Source organism: Nyctereutes procyonoides, unplaced genomic scaffold, assembly GCF_905146905.1.
Source record: "Nyctereutes procyonoides isolate TBG_1078 unplaced genomic scaffold, NYPRO_anot_genome, whole genome shotgun sequence".
Taxonomy (NCBI): Eukaryota; Metazoa; Chordata; class Mammalia; order Carnivora; family Canidae; genus Nyctereutes; species Nyctereutes procyonoides.
The window spans coordinates 24,038,564-24,055,298 of NW_026575052.1; the positions used below are offsets into that span (position 1 = coordinate 24,038,564).

The 16,735-nt window shown below is 58.5% G+C and overlaps 1 protein-coding gene across 1 annotated transcript; it reads right to left on the reverse strand.

Annotated features, from left to right (window-relative positions):
• Window positions 1–9,178: 9,178 nt before the first annotated feature.
• On the reverse strand, window positions 9,179–12,265 carry IRX3 (iroquois homeobox 3). Its single transcript, XM_055331990.1, has 4 exons — window positions 11,606–12,265; window positions 10,313–11,432; window positions 10,084–10,150; window positions 9,179–9,618 (listed from the first exon to the last, which is right to left on the reverse strand). Exons 1-4 carry the CDS (start codon window positions 11,876–11,878, stop codon window positions 9,564–9,566), a joined length of 1,515 nt encoding a protein of 504 aa, XP_055187965.1. The 5' UTR covers window positions 11,879–12,265; the 3' UTR covers window positions 9,179–9,563.
• Window positions 12,266–16,735: the final 4,470 nt, after the last annotated feature.

Below are 16,735 nucleotides of genomic sequence, written 5' to 3' on the forward strand. Positions count from 1 at the left end.
TGACGGATGGCTCTCTCATCACCTGCATCCCAAACCTCTTTGCAGATCTTCTTTCCCTCTCCCATCCTGCACCCTTTCCATCTGCCCTTTCTACAATGCACCCTATCTTTCTTCAAGGAACTTCCTCTTCCTGCCACACCCCTGGCCATTGTGATTGGCCCAGTAATGAACACATGACCAAACTGAGCCAATCAGAGTTCTTCCTTGGGATTTTATAACTGAAATGAACCAATTGAAACCCTTTCTTTCTTTCCCTTTGTTTGGATCACCAGTTCTCAAGGCCACGGACACTGAGTTAATGGTGATGGTATACCTGCCACCTGGGGAATTCTGAGAAGATGGCCAACACTGATGTAGATGCTGAAATTAAAAAAGAAAGAATCAAAGGACTGATGGTTTCAAGTTCTTAATCTTTGTGAGGATTAAATGAGTTAAAGCAGGTACTTAGCTCATAGCATGTGATCAATAAACACTATTATTATTATTTCTTCCACTCTTGGCTTCCCTGGTTACATGAACCAACAAAAACTTTTTTAGAAAAGGCTATTGAACTGGATTTCAATCTCTGGCACCCAGGCACTCAGATGCTCAGGATCTCAGGAATGTCTTTTCTTCGAAAGGAAAGCTGGTGCTGAGTTAAGTCACACATATGTGTCAGTGACTGTAGTAACCAGGCTCCAAGATGGCCCCAATGATCTCTGCATCATGATATTCATACCTTTTCGTAGTTCCCTCCCATATGGAAGAGGGCTGACTAGGAGAATATTGCAGAAATGATACAGTGTGACTTCTGAAGAGAGATCAAAAAGAACTGTGCCTTCTATCTTGGTCCCTCTGGGGCCCCTTGTCCTGGGGGCAGAGGGCTGCCATATTGTGGACACTCAGGCTGCTCTGTGGACAGATCCACGTGGCAGGGAGCTGAGAACTGCTGCCCACAGCTATGTGAGCAAACTGTCTTGGAATTGGATGTTCAGACCCAGCCAAGCTTCCAGATGACTCCAGCCAGCCCTGACATCTTGACTATAACCCCATTGAGAAACCTCAGGCCAGAACTACCCAGCTAAGCTACTCTTGAAATCCGGATGCACAGAACATGTTTCAGAATGACTGCTTGTTCTCTCCTATCACTGTGTGTTGTTTTTTTTTTTTGGGGGGGGGGGTTGTTATGTAGCAGTAGATGCCGACATATTGACTCACCCCTCCCTTCATGAGATCGCCCAAGTTTAGTGGGGATCACTATGAGTCATGCTGTTAGAAATCAGCTCCTGTTAATAAAGTCCCACATTTTCTAATTACATATATCCGCATGCCATGAACTACCTGGAAGGGCAGAAGCTGTGGCCATGAGGAGCCTGCTGTTACACGCAGCCAACCTTGAACATGATTAAAAATAGAGGAAGGGGCACAATATGTCGTTAGTCCTGATAAATTCAGCCTCATGTTGAAGCCTGGTACCTTCTCCTTTGACCCCTCTCATTCCTTCCTTTCCTCCCCTTTGCTCCACCCTCCCTCGTGCATCCTCCATCCTGCCTATCCCACAGAGGTCCAAGTCTCAGAGACTGTTCCTGTCTCCATTCTGGAAGGGCCACATGTTTTATTGAAAGGGATAGGGACCAGTGCTTCTCACACATTCATATGCACCCACGTCCCCCAGAGAATCCTAGGAAGATACCAATTCTGATTCAGTGGAGCTGTGAGGGGCCTGGACTTCTGCATTTCTAACCAGCTCCCAGATTGCTGCTGCTGCTGCAGGGAGCATATGCAGAGAGATTTGGAAGGATGACTGCTTACAACAAGCCACTGGTGTATAACTGTCCTGAGAGCTCCTCTCCACCAGGACTGAAGGTGAGGAAGAATTGAACAGGTGGACAGAGATCCTCATCCTGTCCTGTACTTACTTTAAAAATTTAATTTAAAGGCCACAGACTCAAGGTGGTGTCTGTGACACAGCCATTCACATGCCCTTGCAATTTGCTGACTTTGTGGTGGAAATGGGGGGCTGCAGTGGGAGGTGGGGTGTGAGGGCTTCCTAGGATCTTGGCCCCTGCAAGACAGGGTCAGGTCCACACGGATCAGGTAAGCAGGTGGGGCAGGAGCAAAGTGGTGTCACAGCCGATGGGCACTCCACCCTGAATCCCAAGAAAGAGGCAGATGGGGTCAGAATGTTGGCTCTACCCCTCATTGGCTTCATTGAGCAAGTGGCTGAGTTTGGGCTGACCTACCTATAAAGTGGGGGACAATCATGCCCATTGCCCAGGGTCGTTGTTGTTACCATTAATGCAAATAACATTTGTAATAGACTAGGTAATTAGTATGCACAAGGCAAATCCTTCTGCATGGTACCTTGTTCTAAGTGCACATGAATTCATTTCATCCTCCCAATGGTCTATGCGGGAGGTAAAATTATAATGATTTTTTTCTGTTTTATGAGGGGGCAAAGCTCAGAGAGGTGCAGTCAATAGCTCAAGGTCACACAGTTAGGGAGCAGCGGAGCTGGGATTTAAACCAAGACAATTTGATGGTGGGGCCCACCCTCTGGACCACCGCACCCAAGGTGCCTGGCCTGGCACATACAGGTGGTACTGGAGGGTTATCTGAGGGGTCAGTGAATGAATGAATGTTGTGGGATCCAGGGAAGTGGCTTTCTGTGTGCCTGTCTTTTTTCTCACTCTCTCTCACGCATTTTAGTCATTTAGAATCTAAAAAGCTTCTTAAGGAGTTAACACAGTCACACGGTTCAAAAGGAGCAAATGGATAGAGGCTAAAAAACATCCCTCCTGTCCTTGACCCTCAGCTGCCTGGGTCCTTTCCCCGAGGCAATCACACCAGCTCCTTGTACAAACAAATGTATATTACCCTTTGATTTTTATTTATTTTTGTAAGATTTTATTTATTTCTTTGACAGAGGGGGAGAGAGAGAGAGCGCGCACAAGCAGGGGGGAGGGGCAGAGGGAGAGGGAGAAGCAGACTCCCCACTGAGCAGGGAGCCTGACATGGAGCTCTATCCCAGGACCCCAGGATCATGACCTGAACTGAAGGCAGATGCGTAACCAGCTGAGCCACCCAGGTGCCCTTATATTACCCCTTTAATCCAGACAGCTACATACCTATGGAATGTTCTCCTTGTACCAGAAGAGTCTCTTAAATTGACCTCTTTAAGCCTTCATTTTTTATCAGGTCTCCCTGAGGAGGGGTTGTGAGCATTAACTAAAATTCATGGAAAGAAGTTAGCATGGTTAATGGTTAGGCCTATCAAATAATAAGCACTCAACCCCATTTTATTTGTTTTATTTTAGTTATTTTATTTTGTGAAAGAGGGTGAAGGAGATAGGAGGTGACATGGCCTCCACTCTGGCCACTGAGGCCAATGCCCAGCTCTTGAAGGGGGCGAGACTTCCTGTCAGCATTTGTATACAGATCATGAGCCATTCACCCCAAAGACAAGAAGGGAAGAAGGAAGGAGCAAAGAAAAATATGGACAAAGAAAACTTCAAAGCCGCTCTAAAAAATAGAAACTGAGCCCCACCCCCAACTCTAAGCAGACCCCATTCCGCATTGAAGGCCTCCCCGGCATTGAGGTGGACACCATCTGGCTTCAGACACTTTTCCTCAACACCCCAGTGTCAAGTCAAGCAAAGTGGGGTGGGAGGAGAGAAATAAGTTGGGTTGGTTCACACAGAGCCTCCAGATTCTGTGCAACAGTGATAAATAATGTACAAAGCCCAGAAACCACAGCTCTGTTGAGTCTGGGCCTCTTTCCACCCGAGGTGTGAGGAAAGGGGGAGCAGGGCATTCATCCTGTTAAATTCCTGGAGCTCTGCATTCTGGGGGGCCCAGTGGGAGCCCCAGGAGGCTGGGCCAGTCTTCGAGCCCACCAGGTGGCCTGCCAGGTTGCCAAGGGTCTCCCCACTCGGAGCCTCAGGCAGGCCAGCATGTCACAGGCCCACAATCTGAGCATGAGGCCTATCTCTTGGTATCATTAATTCATTTCTCCCCTGCTGGCCATCAAAATCCCATAAAAAAAAAACCATAACATAATATCAAAATAATAATAATGTCATTTTAATCTACACACATTTTTATCACTGTTCAAAAGATTTTTTTAAAATTACCCCTGGAAACTCCCGCTATTTAATAATTATCAGGAAAAAAAAAAGAGGAAAGAGAGAGAGCGAGCAGGGGGGAAAAAAAGCCCACAAGAGGCAGGGAAGCTCTGCTTTGTCAGGGAGAAGAAAATAAAGAGAAATCAGCCCAGCTTCAAAGGGCGCATTTCCATAATTGCCCTGTAACTTTAGCAAAATAAATCTGAGCGGCTGAGAAAAGCACAATCTCTCAGATGAGTGCACTCCAAAGGTCCCGGAGGGCTACGGGCCCACTTGTTAGCGGCCCAGAGCAGTGGGAGAATGCAGGGCTCCCCACCAGCACAAAAGCCATGAAATCACAGCCTTCCCGTCCTAGACAGGCCAGGCCAGAGTAAGACCTTACCCTGCCTTTGTCTCCCTCCTGCTCCCTGACACGGGACACACACCCACACGCACCCCCCACCCCACATGCACGCACACCCGCACTCCTACATGCACCCACACACACCCGTGCACACACACACACACCCATGCACCCACACCCACACGCCCACACCCACTCTGGGGTAAAATAAGCAAGTAAATAAATAGAGACATTTATGCGTAGGAAGGGCTGGCGGCAGTTAAGAGGTGGCAATTATTATGAGCCAAACCACAGGAGTTAGGCTTTCATCTGCGAGAACATTCCCGTAACCTGCTCCTGATATAAATATCCAGGGAGAAAGGCCCCAACTTTCCAGACACACATCCTCTTTGGAGAGGAGTCTGTCTCTCCCTCCTGAGACGGTCCCACCTCCAGCGGTTCAGGGAGCAGAGACCTACTCTTCTATTTCCCGGGCTGGCAAAGTTGCGTGCTTGTGCTCGCCCATCCCCACGGCCCCCTTCCAGGGCCCAGAGTTTTAAAGAGCAAAAGGTGGCCCCACTTAGCATCCTCCCCTAATGTTTCCCTTCCACACAGCTGAGTTTTCTGGGAGAAAACACGCTGCTCTAATGGCCCCAGACGCCTCTCCCCTCCCTCACCCTCTTGGTTTCTTGACCGAGGCATTATGGACATTTCGGACCTCCTAATTCTCTGCTGTCAGGGCTGGTCAGTGTCTGTGGGGCAGCATCCCTGGTGTCAGCGGCATCCCTCGTCTCCACCCATGAGATGCCAGCAGCACCCTTCCCCAGTCAGGACAATGGAAAGTGTCTCCAGACATGGTCATATGTCCTGAGAGTGGGGGGATCGCCCAGCGGAGAACCACTGCTCTACCTAGGGACCTCTTGCCATGGCTACCCACCTCTCCCACGCTCAGGAAGAGGTGCCCTGTGGGGTTTTCCGTGCAAACAATCTGGATGGTCTTCGGAGGGGCTGGAGCGTCTGTTGAGAGGGAAGCAGGAGCTGCAAGTGAGCCAGGTTGGCCACGCAATAGATGGACATTTTCAATGTGGTCACGTTGGCCGGCTGGATCCGCTGACAGTGGCTAATCAGGATCAGGAGGCAGTCTCCAGAGAGGCTATGGGCTCCCTCTATTTACGCCCAACATGCGACAACCTTGGATTCATCGACTCCAATCCCCTCTATATTGCAGATGGTGAGGGTGGAGGCCCAGGTCGGGATGACACTGCCTCCCCTTAAGCTCGAGTTAGCTCTGCCCCATAGACATAATTTGTACATACCCGTGATTGCCCTCTTTCATTTGGCAGAAGTAGAGGGTACATGCAGCTAGGAGTTAGAAGATACAGACAACATTTCTAGAAGGATACAAATATTAGGCCCACAGCCAGAGTTCCTGATGAAAAGTCCCAACAAATCAGTGAAGATGTCTGACATCCAATTCCCATCCAAGCATTCAATCCCTATGGCTCACCTTCCAAAACCCAGGCCTGAGACAGTGGACTCTCCAGGTGGCCTGGAGACCATCGGCCCAGCAGGGGAGGCCTTGCCCTCTCCTCGTGCCTCCCCTGGAGCAGGTGAGTGGCTGGAGCCCCCTTTATTCCCCAGGGAAGCCTCTACCGCAGTAGCTTTTCCAGGTTGCCCTCTGACTGGACCCCGCTTCCTCCTCCCTGTATTCCAGTGGAAATAAATTCAATTGGAAATCATGAATGTGCCAGTCCCAGAGGTGGGCCATCACTTAGGGAGATAATTTTATTCTCCTCTGGCTCTCTGGCTCGGTGATGCACCCCCACCTCCAGCTCCGTGCAGATAATGAGGGAAGCGGTGACATACACTCCTTCCTCTGACCTAATTGATTATCCCCACACACCATGGCGTGCTTTGCATAACCAGCCCCGACAGCAGGAACCCCTTCCAGGAGGAGTGATTGACATATTTTATTTCTAATTGAAGCTTAATCAGGACCCAGGATAAGATTCCCAGACATTCTTTCTCTATTACTCCTTATTCTCTCTGGCTTCCTCCTCTCTCTCTCTCTCTCTCTCTCTCTCTCTGAACTGTACTCCCTCCAGCTTATTTTTTCCTTTTAAAATTTTAGGTCCACACAATAAAGTATGGATGGAGAGAGTTCCTAGGATCCCTGAGAGGAGGGAGAAGAGGGGATGGCTTGGGGAGGAGGATGCAGAAATGGTGAAATGGGCAGGGGAGCTGCTTCTTCTTCCCTCCTTTGGCTAGAAAGCCCATGGGATCTTTTTTGTTTTGATCGAAGTTATACTATGGGGGTCAATCTGGGGCCATGGGAAGGGCCCATGTGTTCTGTGGGACAGAGAAGATCCAGCTACATGGAGCCACTCCCAGATCTCTCCCAGCTGTCCTTGTCCGTCCCCCCCGCCCCCCAAACACACACTGCCTGCTCCGTAGAGGCAGGACTGTTTCATCGGAGGGCCACCATCCTGACGAAGTGGGCAAGCCTCAGGGTTTACACCAGAGAAATGCCAAGCACAGGGAGTCAGATCTCTCCAAGCTTGGCCTCTCCACACCCACCTCCCTGTGAACAGAGGCATTTCCTCCTCCCCTGGTGGGTGCTCAGGGCGGAGAGGCTGCCTGCCTTGTCACCCCTCTCCCTGACCACCCTGGCCTAGGACGTTCCTTTCTCCCTGGTTTGAACTGGGTCCTGTGGTGCCTGGTGGCCGACACCTCACTCTTCTGGCTGAAGGTTGTGTATGGGCAGAAATATTGCCCAGAGTTGAAGAGAGCCGTCTGAGGTTCTGGAATAGAGTATTAGTCAGACCAGGGCTATCTAACCCTGTGACCCCTGGCCAGCCCCGGACGAGCTTTCTCTCACCCGCACATCCTGCGAGGTAGGTGGCATTACTCCCATCTTACAGATGAGGAAACAGTGCAGAGAAGTTAATTATCTGCCCAGAGTTTCACAGGACGTACATAGACCGGGGAACTAGATCTGTGCCACAGTGGAGCTCGGGAGGCACTAGTGAACAGGCTATGGGGGGGGGGGGGGCTGCCCACCTATAGGCACTCAGGCTAACAGCAGAGGCCTCTGTCTGGCCTGGGGCCCTGGTCTCTGAGGTTCCAGGCCCAGACGATTGGATCCCGTTCCATGGGGCAGGGAGCCTTGCCCAGGACCTGAGCTGAACCACAGCCTCCACCTGAGACCTGGGAAGGTGTCTGAATCCCATGAACACCATTAATAAAGAGCTGGGAGGGGACGGAGCCTGGAGAGACATCTCCCACTTCTGGGGAAAGGGCTAGAGGGGGAGCCCCCAGCCTTGCTTGGGAGGTCTGTGCTCAGAAAGCAGCCTCTGCTTCACCAGTCCTCTGGGAAAGGCCACTTACTAACACACGGGATGCCAACAGACCCTCTTTCCCCCTGCCCCTGGGGGGCCACCACACCCAGACTCCCCAGCCTCAGTGAGGTTCCTTGGGGGCCATGCAGGCAGCTGCCTGGGCATTTAGGATCCAGGTCTGCTCCCCCTCCCCAACCTGGAAGGGGTACTATAAATAGAATGCCTGCCTTGTTCTGTGGCTTCAGGCATGCAAGCGCTTCCCAAACCTCCCAGGAGACCTCCAGGATTGTCACAGGCTCCACACAAGGGGGTGGGAGTGGGTGGCAAATGCCTGGTATCGGGCCACCCTCTAAATTTACTAATCACGAGGAAGGAGATGCAAAAAGAGGTACCCTGGTTTCATGCCCCGAGGCGGCACTCTTCTGGCGCTCCCTACAACTTGTTCAAGTCAAAGTTGGGCCGCCGGCCACTGAAAGAGAAAACAAGAGGAGGAGGAGGGGGCTAGTGGCCGCCGGCCTGGCTGGAGAGGCCGCCGAGGTAGGAGCAGAGTGGCCCTTTTGTCCTGTAGAGGGAGCTCCAGCCCCAAATTTCTCGGCTCCCTCCCCCAGGCCGCCCACCCCTGGACGGCTGGGAGCCTGAGTCCCGGCTGCAGAGGTACAGCGGCCCAACACCCCCGCGCCCCCCACCGGGACCCCCAGACAGCCGTCCGTCTGGAGCACTTGCGGAAAACCCGCTGGGGTGCCAAGACAAACCGATGCCACCAGGACACGGGTCCCCCAACTCAATTCGCCCTGGGCGCAGTCCCCGAGAGGAAAGGATATTCATCCCTAGGCTCCCTGCTCCTGCGTACCCACCCTCTGCTTCCACCACCCCGCACCCTCTCATCTGTAAGGAGGAGTCTAGGGTGCAATAAGGTTGGAAGAGGCTTGAACTGAGCCGGCACATGCCCTTACAGAAGACTGAGAACCCCTCAGTTGTGCCTGTCTCTAGGAATGGGGCTGAGAGTGATGAGAACCTCCCAGCCTAACCCTTCTGCATCCAGACCCTTCTCTGAGTCTTTCTGCTTTGTCATCAGAGCAGGCCCCAAGAACCCTCGGTGGCTCCAGCGGACAGGCAGGTGGGCCCAACAGCCTGGGCTCCTCCGAGGGCATCTTGAGGCTTCCCCTGCCCTTTCCCACGGGCGCCCCACGTACTTCTCTCCAACTGCCTCACCTCCAGCGGCAACCCCAGGGCCCGCCACTGCTGTGTCTCCTCGGCCTCTGCGCTCTCCCGATCACACGGTCCTGACTCTCCTCCTTTTCCGCTTATCCAGGCGACTCCTCAAAGGTGGGGGCGTGGGGGGAGTGGATGAAACAAAACACAACAAAAACCAAGCCGATCGGTCGTGGGGGGTGGGGTGGGGGTAGACAGGCGGGTTATAGTCAAAGTGGCAACAGCTCATTTATTTAGCCAAAAATAGATACTTTCTTGTACAATTTGGTTCACACATATGTACATTTTTCTGTATATACAAAAAAAGTCAGACACGGTTATTCTCACGGAGACTCCACCCCCCAAAATCAACCGAACCAAAACAAAAACAAAAACAAACCAAAAACCCTCACAAACTCTGCTAATGTGGGGTACAGAAGTCACTTGGGGAGGACTCGGGGGGACTTGTTTTATTTTTTTTCTTTTTTGTTTTTTGTTTAGTTTTCTTTTTAAGGTATTCATACACGGACATGCTTACAAGTCATAACTATACAGAGCGATTTTTTTTTTACAATTATTACAACGATTTAAAGTTTTTAAAAATAAGTACTAGGACGAGGAGAGAGCCGATAGGACCAGGGCGGCATCCAGGTGGTTCTGGGGCCTGGAAGAGAGAAGCAATGGTAGTAGCAAAGGCAAGTTCGGGGCACCGGGAGACCCAGGCTGGGGCTGAGGCCGGGGGCTGGGAGGCGTCTCCGTGTCAGATGCCGGCCTGCTGTGGATGTCGGCCTTCACCGACACGAGGGCGGGAGGGCGGCAGATCGCGGGGCCGGGCTGCGAGGCCTGCAGGTGGGCTTCCCGGAGCCGCCGCCCGCCCCAGGGGCCCGCCGGGCTCGGGTGCCCAGCGAGCCGCACCCTGGGCCGCGCCCGGGCGCCAGGACCGGGACCGCGGGGCCGGCTGTGCGCCCGCGGGGACTACCCAGGGCCCCGCGCTCCGGCCCCTTTCTAAAGCGCGTCCCGGCTGCGCTCCCCTGGGGGCGAAAGGCGCGCGTGTGCCTCAGCGTTTGTCCCTCCCCCACTTGCCCATCCCACCATCCCCAACCCCCCCCCCCACCGCGGGGTCTCTTACCGCCTGGGCACCGGCTGGAAAGCTGTCTTGAGTAACTTTTTCTCCACTTCCAAGGCACTACAGCGATCTAAGGGGAGCCGGGCAGAAAAAGGAGGGCCATTAGAGCGCTCCAGTCCCGCAGTCAGGGCCGCGGAAAGCGCCCTGCGCCTCCGGGGTCCTGCGCGCCCCCGCCCGCCCCCGCGCGACCCGAACCCACCCCTGCCCTCCGCGGCCCGAGCTCCGTAGTCACCTGCTCCGCCCTCGGGCTCCGCAGGCCGAGCGAAGGCAGCAGCGGCCGCGGCCGGGTGGCCCGCGGCTCCGGGAAGTCCCAGCAGGTGTGGAGGGGCCGAGCCGAGCAGGGAGAGCGGGTGCGGGCGTGGGCCCGGCGGCGGGCCTGGGAACGGCCGGTTGGTCCAAGCGGGGAACTTGCTCAGCGGCGCCGAGACGAGTCTGTGAGCCGCGGCGGCCGCGGCGGCGGGCGAGAGCTGCAGGGCTGGGGGCGCGACGGCTGCCCCGGGGGGGGAACCCCCAGCGCCCGGGGGCGAGCGGCGCGGGTTGTCCGGGCTCGTGGCCGTCTCGGCCAGGGACCAGATCTTGGGCTTCTGCAGGGCCGAGGCGGGCGCCGGCGCGGGAGCGCAGGGGTCCAGGCCCGCAGGAGGCGAGGGCGGGGACGGCGGCACCGCGGCCACCGGCGGTGGCGCTGGGGCCAGACTCAACACCGGCGGCGGACGCTCCTCCAGGCCCTCCGAGCTGTCGTCCGAGTCGCTATTCTTGGAGTCAGCGATGGGTCTCAGGCCGAGGTCGCCGCCCCGGTGCGCCGCCCCGGCCAAGGCGAGCTCAGGCCCCACGGCCGCGCCGTCCAGGTTCTCCAGGTCGATCTCCTCGTCCTCGTCGTCGTCCGCCAGGCCCTCGCCCCCCGGGTCCTCCTCCTCCCCCACGAGCTCCTCCTCCTCCAGCTCCAGCTCGCGCTTGCTGTCTTCTTCGTCCTCCTCCTCGTCTTCCTCCTCGCGCTCGCTGCCATAAGCATTGCCCTCCTCGTCGGTGCGGCTGCGGGGCGCCCAAGTCATCTTGTTCTCCTTCTTGAGGCGCCGGCGCGCGTTGGCGAACCAGGTGGACACCTGGGTGAGGGTCATCTTGGTGATGATGGCCAGCATGATCTTCTCGCCCTTGGTGGGGTAGGGGTTCTTGCGGTGCTCGTTCAGCCAGGCCTTGAGCGTGCTGGTGCTCTCCCGGGTGGCGTTCTTGGGACGGGACGGGTCCCCGAACTGGTACTGGCCATACGGGTAGAAGGCGGGGTGCGGGTGCGGAAACGCGGCGGCCGCGGCCGGATGCTGCACCCCCGGGCTGTCTTTCAGCTCGTACTGCGCGCCCTGCACGCACATGGAGAGGGAAGGGACACGCGCGGAGGGCGCGCGGGTGAGCCCCAGCCGACACCGCCTCCACCCTCGCGGCCTGGGCCCCGCTCGTTACTGCCGCGCGCTCACCCTGTCCCGCGCCCCAACTCTTACCCTCCCCCCGCCACCCCGGCTCCCTGGGCGCTTACCAGCTGCGGGAAGATGGGCAGCTCGGCGGCGTAGGGCAGAAAGGCACCGTAGCCTTGGGCGGCGGCGGCAGCCGCTGCGGCCGCGGCATAGGGCGCCCCGTACACGGAGGAGAGCACGTTGGACAGGGACCCCGAGGCGGCCAGCTCCGAGGCTCCGGCTCCCGGGCCGCCCCGGGCCCCCGCGCTGCCGCCGCCGCCGCCGCCGGCGGCCCCCGGGCGCTCGGGTGGGTAGAGCGGGCGGATATACTGGTATCCGAGCTGGGGGAAGGACATGGTGGCCCGCGGGGCACGGACGGAGAGGGGGCCCGGCCCCCGGGGCCGCCCAGCTCAGCGCCGCCCGCGGGCTCCGGCGCGCATCGGGGGCTGGGCCGGGCTGGGGCCGCGCTGCCTCCCGCGCTGCGCTGCGCTCCGCGTTCGCCTATTGATCTGCTCCGCGGCGGCGGCGGCGGCGGCGGCGGCGGCGGCGGCGGCGGCGAGGAGCCAGGTCAGGTCCGAACAGATTGGCGGAGATTCCCGGGGCTCCGGGCTCTGATTGACATTTCTACGGGCCCGCAAGCCCCTCCTCTCTGCGCCGCGCTCCCTCCTCTCGCAGCCGGAGCTGCCTCTGCCCGCGCCTCGCTCCTCTCTGCCCTCCTCTCCCCGAGCAGTGTCGCGCCTCGCTTCCTTCGCCCTCCTCTAGTTTTCACTCCTCCTCCTCCTCCTCCTCCTCCTCCTCCTCCTCCTCCTCCTCCTCCTCGCCCTTCCTCTCCCCTCCCCGCCCTCCCCGCGCTCCTCTTCCCCCTAGGATCGCTTCCGCTCCTTCGGGCTCTTGCACTCTCCTGGACGCTCGGAAACTCTCTTCCTTCTCCTGCCCTTCCGTCCTCTCTATTCCTTTCCTCTTCTCCCCTTTCGGCCCCCTTCACTCATTCTTCTCCCCTGTTTTTATCTCACTCTGTCAACTCCCACGGCTCTCGCCCCCACCCCCAGCCCTGGCCTCGGCGCCCCGGGCTCAGGCGGCCTAAAGTTGGGGACACTTAAGGTGCCGTGCGGGGGGTGTGAGTCCCTGCATCTGGGTCTGAGGCTGTGTCTGTGTGTCCGTCCCCGCCCTCACCTCCTCCCCTGCCCTTCCCCAAATCTCGGGTCTGACGTCGCGCCCTCTTATTCGACTTTTCCTCGCGTCTCCTTCCCGAGTCGCCAATCGCCGGGGCGCCTTCCAGGCGAGGCCGCCCACCCCGGAGGATACTGCGCGCGGGGCGGGGCGGGGCGGGGCGGGGCCGCGAGCCCGGGCGCTCCGAGTCCCCGCCCGCCCCCTCCGGCCTGCGCGGGGAGGGGCCGCGGGAGGCGCGGGGCCGCGGGTTAGTGCGGGGTCAGCGGGCCCCTCCCGGCTGCCAGCCCCTCGGCACCCCCCCCTCCGCCGCCGCGCGGGGCCTGGGTCGGGACCAGAATTCGGTCCGGGCCCGGCGCTGGGGCTCTCCTCGGCTCCGGTCCCCTTTTCGTCTCGCACCCCGAGACTCCAGGCCACGCTCAGCGGCGTAGACGAAGGAACTAGAAGAGTGGTGCGAGGGGGGAAGGGGTGCCTTCTAGCCGAGGCTTCAGAGGCCACCTCATTGCCCGGGGGAGCGAAGCAGCCCCTCCCCGCCCCCCCAGGACCAAACCCTGAAATCAGCTCTTTGAACGCGGCCTGTGTCCGGGTGCGAATGTCTGATGGAAATGGCGGGCTCTGCCCTTGGAGGGGCTGGAGTGCGGACCCCTGGGGATCCCGGGGAGCCACGACTGGAGAGCGGAGCCCAGCGGCGCCCTAAGCGGCTGTGCGTGGGGGAGGAGCAGAAAGCCAGGTGGCGAAGGCTCCGGGAACTTTCCGAGAGCGCCTCGACAAGTTTGTCTGTTGGTGTCTTCGGTCCGTAGACACCCTTCGTTTCCCTGCCCCTTCCTCTGCTCTCCGGTCACCGTGCCCGTCTGTTTTCTCTCTGCAAAGATCCTATCTCCGTCTCGGGTGGGGATGGGAGGCAAGGCTTTGAGTTTCACAGTGGGATATTTCCTAAATCAAACCTGAAGTCCCAGCACCCGAACGCCCGCCTCCACGGATGAGGGCGTGCAGCCCACCGCGGGATTGAAATTCCCGGAGTCGCGGCGACTGCGGGCTGAAAGCTTTAGGCCGCGGCCGCGACCGCCGCCCAGGCCAGGCCTGCAGCGGTGCCGCGCTCCGGGGACAACCCGGAGGCGGTGTCTGTTCTGGAGTGGCCAGCCCCGGCTGCGAGGCGGAAACTGGCCGCCGCGCCGATTGATGGAGGAATTGAATCCAAATTCCACCGGAGTGGAGGGATCGGAGAGTCCCGGCCCCAGGCTGTCCCTCTGGTCTGGGCAGCTCTGGGCAGTTCAGGAATGAACTCCCAGTTCTGACCCCACCCCTCACTCCCGGCTCCTTTCACCGGTCTTCGCACAGGGCGGCGGCTCCGAGAAAAATGCAGGTGGTGGTGGTGGTAGTGAGGGGACGGGAAAGTTTGGGGGAGACCAGTTTGGGGTTCGAGGGCGACCCGTCTGGGGTTCGACTGGGGAAACGGACGTGTGGCCTTCTCACGTTCGGCTGAGCCCTTTCCCATATCCCCTCCCCACCTGCTTCTCTGTCTGATACCTGGCGCTCGCCTTAGCTGGAGTCTCCCCCAGAAGGGGAGATACCAGGGGAAGCTCTGGCTTTGAAATGTTTCCCCGGCGCCTGAGGCGCCTGATTTCGTTTCCAGTTAAACCTCTCAGCCAAGTGGCTTCGGGAATCCTGGGCTCAGCTTCTCACGGAAGATCTCAGGGGTTACAAAATTGAGGGTAACATCATTTCCCCGAGTGCTTCCTAGGTGTCAGACCTCGAGCCTCGACGGCCCTGAACCCTTGAGTTTGCACAAAGCGGTGGCATCGGACCCGAGCAAGCCAGGAGCCAGACTCCGAGGCAGGGGCTCTTGGGGGTGCGCTGTAAACGCCCGGATGAAACGCTCGCTATTTAACTCCGCTCTTCCAGAAGGAAAAGACAAAACCATGAGCCTCGGAGATGCTTCTCCCGCCTAACCAGCTATCGACTGGGCTGCGTCGAGCTGCGGGAGGTGGGAAACAGGCCAGGGACCGGGCGAGGTTGTTCTCTGCGAACCAACCACGCAGGTCCGGGGGCGCCCGTGGCCCCGAAGGCGAACCCTAGACCCATTCGCGTACCCGAGAACCTCCATTCATTAGGTCCCTCCAGGAGCCCCAGGTCCCGAGCAGAAGCGGCCTCTCCACTACCCTAGTGTCCAGCAGAGATCGGCCCTGCCCTGGCCCGGGAGCTCGCACTTCACGTCGGGACTCAGCGTCCTAGGCGGCCGAGCCCCGACGTGGCCCTGGCTCCGCAACTCGACCGGCCAGTGGCGCTCGGCCCCCGGACTGAACTCGCGGGCTCGAGGACAGCCAAGCCATCTCCAGAGATTTTTAATCCAAGGGATGAGGTTAAAGTGACACTCGCACAGGGAGGAGAAGCAGGTGCACGGGAAGTTGATTTGGGAAGGGCATGCGCGCACAAACCGCCGCACACAAAAGCTTCTCCGTCTTTTCGCCTTCTTCCAACGTTCCCAGCGCACAAAGCGCTTCGGAGGCTTGCTGTAGACGCTCTCTCTGCGCGGCCTCGAGCGCGGCAGTGCACGCAGAGGGTGACCGCAGGACACGTTTGGTGCACACGGCAGCGCTCGCTGGACTCGCACCTGGGGCCGCGCGGCCCGACGTCTGCCCAGGGCCCGCGGCCCTCCAGGCTCAGGGGCAGCGCCACGCACTGCACGCGAGCGGCTGGCCACCGGGGCCCTCTTCGGCCCCCGCCTCGCCCAGCCTCACGGTGCGCCCGCGTCCCCGTCGGGGGGCGCCGCTGCAGCCCTGGGTCTCCCCGCGGAGGCCCATCTTCTGTCCTTCCCTCCCAGACCCGGAGTCCCGGGGCTGCAGTGCGGCCGGCGATCCCTCCGCTGCCTGCAGACGCCGCGGCGCACGCTCCCACCGCTCCCTCCCCCCGCGCTCGGGTTACAGGTTAATGAAATGCTCGTTTTCCTCAGTCATTTGTTTTGTTTTCCTGCAAAGTTCTGATAAGTAGCTAACCAACGAAGCTTGTAATTACAATCTTACAGAAACCGGGCCGATCTGTATATAAATCTCACCATCCAATTACAAGATGTAATAATTTTGCACTCAAGCTGGTAATGAGGTCTAATACTCGTGCATGCGATAATCCCCTCTGGATGCTGGCTTGATCAGATGTTGGCTTTGTAATTAGACGGGCAGAAAATCATTATTTCATGTTCAAATAGAAAATGAGGTTGGTGGGAAGTTAATTTCTCTCCGCTCTGTGAAGCGTAGACAAGAATTTAATGATTTAATTACAGTTGTAAGCCCTTTCCATGAGACTTAAATTGAGCTGAGAATATTTTTTTTTCTTCTCTCTCCCTCTCTCTCTCCCTCTTCCGCATTCTCTCTCTCCGCTATTAGCAGCCTCGCGGACGCCGGAGTGCGTGGCCCGGCGTCCGCGCCCGGAGGGATTTGCATCAGGCCGGAATCCGGACCCGGGGATCCCAGGAGGCGCGGGGCCGCGGCCTTGCAGAGCCGCCCCGGAACGGGTTGCCGGTCGCCGGGGCCTCGAGGCCGGCGGCCCCTGGGCCCCGAGGAGCGTCGGGGAAACTTTGCAAGAAACTTTGCCAACTTTGCTCTCGGCGGGGGAGAGGCCGCCCGGCCCAGGCCGCCGAAGCTGCGGGCCGCGACGCGCGCGGTGGGCCCCGAGCCGGGCTTGGGCACCCGGGAGCCGGCCGGGCTGCCGCAGGAGGAGCGCGAGGCCGGCCGGCGGCCCCCGGCTCCGCGGTGCGCCCCCCCGCGCGGCCCCCGCCCGGCCGGCGCCCCCGGGGCCCCGCCGCTGCCCGCCACTCGCCGCGCCCAGGATGGCCGGGATGGAAAACCTGGCCCGCAGCGCAAGTGATCTGATTCTCCTTTACCTCTCCACGACCAACCTCGTCTCCACCTGACTGCAGCAGTTTCACTGCCGCCCTCTCCTTTGTTTTTCGCTCCCCGGCTGTCTGTCTCCCCCACTTTCTAGGCATTCGATTCCCCAATCATCCCTTTCCCTTCCCTTTCCCCCGCTCCCTCCGCCACCTCCACCTCCGG

What these genes read in the sequence shown, in the direction of transcription:
- IRX3 (XM_055331990.1), bottom strand. Translation starts at nt 11,878, where the DNA reads ATGTCCTTCCCCCAGCTCGGATACCAGTATATCCGCCCGCTCTACCCA. An exon ending in GGAGCCCGAGGGCGGAGCAG is followed by an intron (nt 10,151 to 10,312) that starts GTGACTACGGAG and finishes GGCTCCCCTTAG; the next exon opens with ATCGCTGTAGTGCCTTGGAA. An exon ending in TTCCAGCCGGTGCCCAGGCG is followed by an intron (nt 9,619 to 10,083) that starts GTAAGAGACCCC and finishes TCTCTCTTCCAG; the next exon opens with GCCCCAGAACCACCTGGATG.